At 45.0% G+C, this 9,193-nt stretch overlaps 1 protein-coding gene and 1 pseudogene across 1 annotated transcript; one reads left to right on the top strand and one right to left on the bottom strand.

The window, feature by feature from the left end:
• The first annotated feature begins 2,072 nt into the window (after nucleotides 1-2,072).
• LOC106603427 (olfactory receptor 8U9-like) lies at nucleotides 2,073-5,847 on the top strand (annotated as a pseudogene).
• A 358-nt stretch (nucleotides 5,848-6,205) lies between these two features.
• On the bottom strand, nucleotides 6,206-8,711 carry LOC106603567 (olfactory receptor 1052-like). The gene is made up of 3 exons (XM_014197424.2): nucleotides 8,504-8,711; nucleotides 7,528-8,190; nucleotides 6,206-6,846 (listed from the first exon to the last, which is right to left on the bottom strand). Exons 1-3 carry the CDS (start codon nucleotides 8,645-8,647, stop codon nucleotides 6,682-6,684), a joined length of 972 nt encoding a protein of 323 aa, XP_014052899.1. The 5' UTR covers nucleotides 8,648-8,711; the 3' UTR covers nucleotides 6,206-6,681.
• Between the last annotated feature and the right edge of the window lie 482 nt (nucleotides 8,712-9,193).

Below are 9,193 nucleotides of genomic sequence, written 5' to 3' on the forward strand. Positions count from 1 at the left end.
CATGTGTAGGCCACCTGCCCGTTCTCCTTGCCATATGTGGTTGCTGAGTTCCCATGGAACCTGGGGAAGAGAGCTCCTGCAAAAACTTGTAGGGATTTGTTGAGGTGCGCACAGGACATTTCTGTGCTGAGCTAGCAGTGATTCAAAGTTTACGTGCGTCAAGGAACTCTGTCCTTTAGTGACCTCTCCCAAGCTGGCACGTTTACACTCTTCCAGCTTAGCAAAAACGTAATAAAATGACAAGCATTCTGACACTGCATGTTGATGCCATGTTCACCATTAGGCTGCTGTAGCTGTGTGGCTGCTGCTGGAACATGATGACTGGTTTAGCTTTGATGCACTCGTGCAGAAGGCTCCCCACTGGAACATTGGCCCCTTCCAAACTCTTCTTAAGTGCGTTGTGGGAGTGGTACACAGGAGTTGGAGGTATAGATGGAGAAGTGGCTGGGGTGTTGTCAGAGAACTCGTAATTTGGTTTGTGACCTTTAAAACAGATCCCGCTCAATCATTTTGGAGTGAAATTCCGCTGGGTCCCCGAGTTCCACTGGCATTGCTCATCTGTACAGGACACCCCTGTCAAACATCCATACCCAGCATTCTGCACCTATTGTTAGAATAGTCAATTACAGTATGGAACACTCGTTTACATGGTGTTCACAGTTGACTGGTTTACACAGTTCCCTTTAAACTAGTAAGTTTAGGTTATGTTTGCCTCCTGGGTGGCGCAGTGGTCTAAGGCACTGCATCTCATTGCTAGCTGTGCCACCAGAGATTCTGGGTTCGAGTCCAGGCTCTGTCGCAGCCGGCTGCGACCGGGAGGCCCATGGGGCAGCGCACAATTGGCCCAGCATTGTCTGGGTTAGGGAGGGTTTGGCAGGCAGAGATATCCTTGTCTCATTGCACACTAGCAACTCCTGTGGCGGGCTGGGTGTAGTGCATGCTGACCAGGTTGCCAGGTGTACGGTGTTTCCTCTGACACATTGGTGTGGCTTGCTTCTGGGATGGATGGACATTGTGTCAAGAAGCAGTGCGGCTTGGTTGGGTTGTGTGTTGGAGGATGCATGGCTCTCGACCTTCGTCTCTCCCCAGTCCATACAGGAGTTGCAGTGATGAGACAAGATTGTAACTACTACCAATTGGATAACATGAAATTGGGGTGAAAAAAGGGGGTAAAAAAAGTTTAGATTGTGTTGGTAATTTCCTATTTCATTGTAAAACTCACCTTGATTCTGTACCTACCTCATTGCCATTCGAGATTAGATTGATATACTTACACAATGAGCCATTGAAACCAAGAACCATGTGTGCATGTTGTAACAGTTAACGTTGTCAGTTCTGGTGAGTGATATGGTATCATCATAATCAGCTAGCTAAGTAACTAGCTAACATCAAAAGTATCAGTCATAGAAACGGCAAGTTATGATAAATAAAATGTCAGTGAGCTAGCTACCTTCCATAGTATTGCAGCTGCATGACTGCAAGTCTTCGACCTGCCCTGCAACAGAAGAACATCCTGCAGTATCCACTATGCCGACAGATGATACAAGAATCCAGGCAGATGGATGGTGTGGTTTGCTCTGACTGGGCTGGACATCTGCTTTGAGGTACACAAGACAGTGAATAAGCCCCCACCCAACTTTGCCGCTGTGGAGGTGTTGATATTTCTCTGTGCTTTTGTAGCTCCTCATCTCTGTCCCATCCACACTGAGAAACAAGAATAAATAATTAAAGATGTCTTCGTTGGTGATATGTGGCCATCTTTTCATATCGTCCTCCCACTCTTGAATAATCTGAGGATGTGGCATATACTTGCCATTTGACTTTGAAAGGTAATAGACACTGCAGTAAAAGAAACCTGTCTTGTCCAGGAACGGAGTCTACGCAGACCGGTGCACCATAGCCAATCAGAGCTACAGTAGGCCTTCATGCAAACAAGAAATTTGCCACACAGGCCTGCCATTCACTTTGAACTGGACTGTGTGTTTACAGGAAGTTGCAACAGCACAACTTTAGATCATTTGAACGCTTTGCAAAAAGCGAGAGGAGAGGAGTCTTTGAAGGACCTGGCGAACATGTTGGATGTGTTCAACCATGGACCTGGAGAAGATGAGGATGTCATCCAGGTACACAAACACAAACTGGTGAAGGAAGTCGCGCAGCACATCATTAACCAGGGCCTGGAAAACGGCCCGAGAATTTGTAAGTCCAAACGGCATGACACGGTACACATAATGTCCATTTGGGGTGTTGAATGCTGTCTTCCACTCGTCGCCCTGTCTGATGCGCACCACATTGTACGCATTCCCTAAATCAAATTTTGAAAAGAACGTAGCTCCCTGGAGTCTCTCAAAGGCTGACGACATAAGAGGAAGAAGGTAACGGTTCTTGATGGTAATGTTATTTAAACCCCGGTAATTGATACAGGGACGGAATCCCCCATCCCTCTTTCCAACAAAGAAAAAACCCGCTCCTGCAGGTGAAGTGGACGGCCTAATAAAACCAGCCGCCAGCGCCTCCTTAATTTAACTGTTCATGGCTGCAGTCTCTGGACCTGAGAGAGAATACAGCCCTCCTCTCGGAAGAGTGGTGCCGTGCAGGAGGTCGATGGCACAATCGTAGGATCTGTGAGGAGGCAGTTCGCTGGCCCTTCATTTACTGAAGACCTGACCCAGATCCCAGTAATCCCGAGGTACACGGGAAAGATCAGGCTTGTCATCCCCAGCCGGGGAACAGGAGAATCAGAAGCCTCCAGACGAGCAGGGCTGGAAAGATGTGGAGAGAGTTGCTGGCAGGTGGACTGGCATGAAGGATTCCATCTCAGAACTCTTCCCAAGGGCCTGTCAATTTGAGGATTATGGATAGAAAGCCACAGATGTCCAAGAACCGGGGGAAGCTCAGGAGAGTCCAACAAATGTAACTGGATAAACTCCACATGATAATCCAGAACTCGTAGCTAAATAGGCATGGTGAGTTGCTTCACCTTCCCAGACCCTAGGGTTTGACCTTCCTGCTTAGTGAGAGGCAGCCCCTGTTGGCGAGCTAAAATGTGATCCAGAAAACAGGTAGCCCCAGAGTCTATGAAAGCAGGAATGTCCAACTGCCCATTGTCTCACCACAGGTGAGATTTCTATGCCTCCCGTCAGCCCATTGTCTCACCACAGGTGACATTTCTATGCCTCCCATCAGCTCGGGACAGGAGGCATAGAAATGTCCAGACTGACCACAGTAAAGACAACATTGCTTGTTAACCCTGCACCATCTCTCCAGAGCGGAAACCTGGTGCGTCCCAATTGCATTGGCTCCTCTGAAGGATATGAAGGAGAACTAGAGCCGAATTGAGGACTCTGATGGGTTACAGGACAAGCAGACGCAGCATAAGGCAGTGGAACAGACTCAGCGGAACCCGAAACACTGGAAACAACTCTGAACCCCTCCGTCCTCTCACGACGACGTTCCCAAAGCCGGTTGTCAATCCGGATGGCCAGAATGATAAGCTCATCCAGAGTGTCAAGGTTGTCCCGGGAAGCCGGTTCATCCTTGAGAACCTCGCTGAGTCCGTTTAGAAAGGCTGAGTGATGTGCCTCTGTATCCAACTGCTTTCAACGTTAAGTGTCCGAAAGTCAATTGTGTAATTTGCTTCGCTCTGGCTGCCGTGCCGAAGCACAATGAGTCTTTTAGCAGCGTTCCTGCCACTGATGGCGTGATCAAAAACCCTCTTCATCTCCTGGGTGAAGCTTTGCCAACTAACACAAATGTCTGATTGCTTCTCTCATATGGCCGTAGCCCAGGCCAGAGCACGTCCTGAGAGCAAGGAGATGACGTATGCCACTCTGGAACGCTCTGTGGGAAACGTTGTTGCCTGCAGCTCGAAGGCCAGTGAGCATTGGAGCATTAACCCACGACACCTCCCAGGATGCCCCTCATAGTGCTCCTGTGCCGGGAGATGAGGCTCCCAAAGGGAGGAAGAGGCTGAGCTGGTAGGGAGTGGAGGATTAGGAACAGCCACAGGTGAAGCAGCCGTTGCTACCGACTGTCCTGTCTGCAGACGGTGCGGACGGTTCTTAAATCATCCGACAATGTCTGCAGCCACCCCTCATGGCAACCAATTTATTTGTATTTTTATTTAACCTTTATTTCACTAGGCATGTACATGCACATCCAATCACAGTTCCATGGTGGGTGAGAGCCGACCATAAATGTTGGAATTCGGAGTGTTCCTCATACGACTGAAAAATCTCCGCTGGGTCCATTGTAGGCTTAGGACTACTGTACCAATAATGCTAGTACGAACTCGAATCCAGGCGCAGAGAAACACAGCAAGCAGGGGTAAGGATAAACCCAGAACTTTTACTTAGTCTTAACAGAAACAAGGCAACCGCACAAGAGCACACTAATAAAACATGAGACCTAAGCAAAGATTCAGACCAACTGAGGAACCTAAATAACAAGGCAATCAGGTGAACAGAGAAGGTAAATAAACACAGGAGAATCCAATAAGTTATAATCAGGGTAACCTGAAAACTAGAAAACAGGGTAAGGGAAACCCTCCAGCGGTAACCTAAGGAAACAACAATCAAATAACACAGAAACTGTGACACTTCTGGCTTGTACCATAAGTTTTGTCTATTTCTTCTGCATCCGTTGATACCATTAGTCTGTGTGTTTAATGGGGGCTGAGCTAGAAAGGTGTTTGTGAGACAAGGGCAGATCCTGAAGGGACCCTAGGCCAAGGACCCTAGGCCAAGTCCGAATTGTTTGTGCTGCGAACAATCAAAAGCTATCTATGAAAAGCTGAGACTCTCATGTGACATGTTGTGCTCTATATGACGCTCACAAGCTACACAATAGTCGTTAGAAGGTAAGGGTGGGGTTCTTCATAGAAGAGCATAGGAAATCCCAGGACGTAGTGTCTATAATACTGTAATAAGCTCACATAGTTGCTGTCACAAACTCCACACAGTTGTCACTGACTAGTTGGATATTCATTTCCCACTGAGCAAACAATTTCTGTATTTACAGCATTCATATAAATTCCTTTTAATCATTTAAAAAAAAAAAAAAAACATATAAATATGCAGATAAATGAAAGTCAGATGGGTCTCGGGAATGATAAGTTTAAAGAAAACAAATCATGGATTACAGTTCTTCTATCAAGTTATAAAATCCTGAACGTCCCTTTAATCTTTTAAAGGTCACTCAACAGACCACCTACCCTGACCTAATCCTCTTCCTTATTATCTATGTCTTCACCTCGTTGCCAACATCGGCCTCATAGTACTGATCTCCATGGAGAGGAGCCTGCATCATCCCATGTACATCCTTTTCTGAAACGTGTCTCTTAATAACATAGTCGGGGCTAGAGTGATGATACCTCGTCTGTTAGGGGACACCATCCGCCTGGGCATCACCATCCGCCTATCACGCTGTAGGTCTAACATATTTAACCCGTACTGCGACAGCGCCTCCTTATTCAAGCTCTCCTGCGAGAGCGTGTTCATAAATAACATATATGTCTTAACATTTACTGTTATGCTGTTTGTCTCGTCCATAGGCAGCATCAGTCTCACCTATCTGAAGATTGCCATTGTTTGTCTGAGTAGTAGAAACACCTCTTTAAACAGCAAGGCGCTGACAACCTGTAGCACACGCTTACTGGTCTACCATATTGTGCTGGGATGTGGGTTTACCAGTTTCATCCTCCATCACTTCCTAGCTTATGCAGACCTGCGCAAACTGAATAGTGTGCTGGGTAGTGTGGTCCCTACCTGTGCCAACCACATAATATATGCTTTACAGACTAAAGAGATTACACAGTGGATATTTAGAGTGTTCACAGAGCCAAGGTAGCCGCAGGATTTTGTGTTAAATCTGATGGGAAAATAAATAATCTATAATATAATGAGAACTGCAGTGTATGTGTGTGGCGTTCATAAAACAAGGGTGGAGTTTCTTCTCAACCACCACCTGAGGGACCTGTAAGGGTTCTGTTGAATTGGACCCTAACATTAGTTGAGAGCCATTATTTCATTGATGGTATGCATATTCAAAGCGTGTTGTAACAATTAAAACATACAGCTGCCCCGGTTTGGGTTAGTACTGATGGAAAAAAATCCTAATTCCTGCCATAATGCAAATCTACTGTAAAATACATAACTAGGAAGAACACTACTGTATGTTTTCAAACTGACATTTATTTTAGGTGGTGCAAAGTTTTGGGGGGGTGTTCCATGAATCATTTGTAGATTTAATTTCCACATGCAAACCAACATAGAATATTTTATTGTACAAAGTTTTATTTTAATTTGTGACGCCTACAGAGAAGGCAGAGGCACAAAAACAAAATCTGTTGGTACACTTTATTTGACAGTGTGCTATTTCCCTGATATTTAAGAAATAATATTGCGAGATTGTACTTACACAATAATCACCTAACAATTACTGTTGTTTCTTTGGTATTGATTAATAACAAGTATAATCACATACCATTTAGTACTGTATCTGGTAGTTTGTACAATGCGATTGAACAGGACTGTACAATTGTTATTTCATTTTTTGGTTCTTATCAATAAACTTCAAACTATTAAATCAGATTTATACATTTGTGCAACCTACACCATGAACCAAATGGTAAACACGAATATTTAATATATTTTAAAGGGGATTGTATTGAATGTTTTGCTGTCAGGACAGTGTGTTGAGTGTTTTGTGGCCCTGCGGTGAGACGTCTCTGTGTCGGCAGAAGGCCCTCTTGATGGCCGCTCTCAGCTCCTTGTTCCTCAGGCTGTAGATCACCGGGTTCAGGAAAGGAGTCACAGCCGAGTACAGCACCGACACGATGATACGCACCTACAACAATAACACAACATGAATACAACATTAAGACAACCGCAATGCAACAATGATACCCACAACCACAATATAATAAACTAAAAGTTACACATTATTAAACAACAATGATAGCACTTACAACATCAACACAATGTTATCTAACCTTATCACAACGTTATTAACAGTATGACCTTGATCATATTCAACCATAAACATATACATAGCATTATGAGGGATGGTTGGATTCCATTTAAATTCCAATCAATTCAGGAAGTACTCTGAAATTCCAATTATCCTCAATGCTTTTCAATTAGGAAAATGGAATTACAATTGGAATTTCGTATACTTTTTCTTAATTGCCTGGAATTGAAATGGAATTGACCCCAACTCTGTTATTAGGATTTTCACAGCCCTGCAACCTTGACACAAACCTACAACGACTGATGAGCATCAGTATGTTACACACAATTAATACAACAGTGCCATCTCATGGTGGGAATGCCATTTGCGTACCATTAGACATCAACAAATCAGAGAGGACATGGGTAACCGGAGTAATGGCGCAAATATCAGTCAAACTCTTCAACTGGTGAATGTAAGATTCACAGTGTTGACTGAAGGTTGTCTGATGGTAGAGTTAAACAGTCATTGGAACAGAGAAAGGAGGAGGGGGAAAAAGAGGATGAAGAGGAGGGTCACCTCTGGAGAGAAGTTTCCCACACGGTAGGAGATGTAGACAAATGAAGCTGAGCTGTAAGAAATGGACACAACCGTCAGGTGGGCGGCACAGGTGCTAAACGCCTTCAGTCGCTGTGCAGCGCCCATTTTAGCTATCTTCACACCGATGAGGATGTAGGAAGTGAGGATGAGCACACCCGTGGTGAGCAGCGCTATGAGGGCAGAAGACAGTGACACAATGCTGTCCACCTGAGTGTCCCCACACACCAGTAGCCTCACTGAGGACGGGTCGCACCAGCAGTGGCGCACCACGTTGGGTCCACAGTATGAACGCTGCATTGCCATGCTAGTGGTTGGGAAGGTGCAGATGGCGCCGAAGGTCCACGCCCCAATGATGAGTAGCAGGCAGACGGGGCGGGTCATCACAGCGGCATAGCGGAGAGGATTACAGATGGCCACATAGCGGTCGTAGGCCATAGCGGTCAGCAGGGCGCGGCCGGTAACAGACATGTGGATGAAACAGTTCATTTGGATGAAGCAGCCGGGGACGGACACAGTCTTGACCTCAGTCAGGAAGCCTGACAACATGTTGGGAATGGTGACCGTTGTGTAAATCATGTCCACGATGGACAGGTTGTGGAGGAAGAAGTACATGGGGGAGCCCAGCTTCGGGTCGGTCCGGACCTTTAGGACGAGATAAAGAAAGTGGTTAGACAGTGATGTCATAGATAGGCCCAGCGGAGAGTTTTTCCTGACAACATGTCTCGACCAGGGGAAACTCTGGGCCCAAGCCATAAATCTCAAGAGTTCAAGACTCCTGACTCCTGAGGAGTATAGTGTAGTCTACGGGCCCTTAGAGCAAATTCTAAGTGAGAGGACCTGAATGAAACCTTTTGATTACTTACACTAACTAGAACTCATGGTCTCTCTTATAACATAATCACTATCTAATGTTATTGTGATCTGGTTCTGGCTGTGCGTGTACAATGTACAGTACCAGGTAGATGATCATGATGTTTCCTCCGAGGATGATGGTGTAGGCCAGCAGGAAGATGATAAACAGGACCATCTTCTTCTCCCCCAGACTGGCCAGGCCCTGGATGATGAAGAAGGCGACAGGGCTGGACTGGGTGCTGTTCATACCTCTGGGCCAGTGGGCCTGATAGGATCTTAGACAAACCTGGTGCAGACAGAGAGATACATTGATACCATTGTTTTGAAGAGTTATCCAACTTGGAATTCCAAGTTGGAAACTGGCATCTTACTAGCCCTCCGACTTTGCCAACTGGAGATCACTGACATCATGAGTTCCCAGTTGTCCTGAAAGTAAAATTATTAAAGGTCAGCTTTAATATTGCAGATAGATTGTAACTTCCATCAATGTAATTGTCTGCATAATTTCTAATCCCCCATATATATTTTTTCATAAATATATATATATATATTCATATATATTTTTTGAATATATACATAGCCACATATGAACAAATATACATACATATACATATATATATAGTAACAATTGTTAATATAGACCAATAACAAACAGTTCCAAACCTTTTTGCCAATAACAGATTACCGTTCAGATGACATATTCAACCCCCACCCCACTCAGACCACTCCCAGACAGTCCAAGAAAAATTATTACTTGAGGAATTTGTTTTTGCTGAAAAGCTATTTTTGTTTC

Source organism: Salmo salar, chromosome ssa04 (assembly GCF_905237065.1).
Source record: "Salmo salar chromosome ssa04, Ssal_v3.1, whole genome shotgun sequence".
Taxonomy (NCBI): domain Eukaryota; kingdom Metazoa; phylum Chordata; class Actinopteri; order Salmoniformes; family Salmonidae; genus Salmo; species Salmo salar.

What these genes read in the sequence shown, in the direction of transcription:
- LOC106603567 (XM_014197424.2), bottom strand. Translation starts at nt 8,647, where the DNA reads ATGAACAGCACCCAGTCCAGCCCTGTCGCCTTCTTCATCATCCAGGGC. An exon ending in ACATCATGATCATCTACCTG is followed by an intron (nt 8,191 to 8,503) that starts GTACTGTACATT and finishes CTCGTCCTAAAG; the next exon opens with GTCCGGACCGACCCGAAGCT. An exon ending in TGGGAAACTTCTCTCCAGAG is followed by an intron (nt 6,847 to 7,527) that starts GTGACCCTCCTC and finishes TTATTGTTGTAG; the next exon opens with GTGCGTATCATCGTGTCGGT.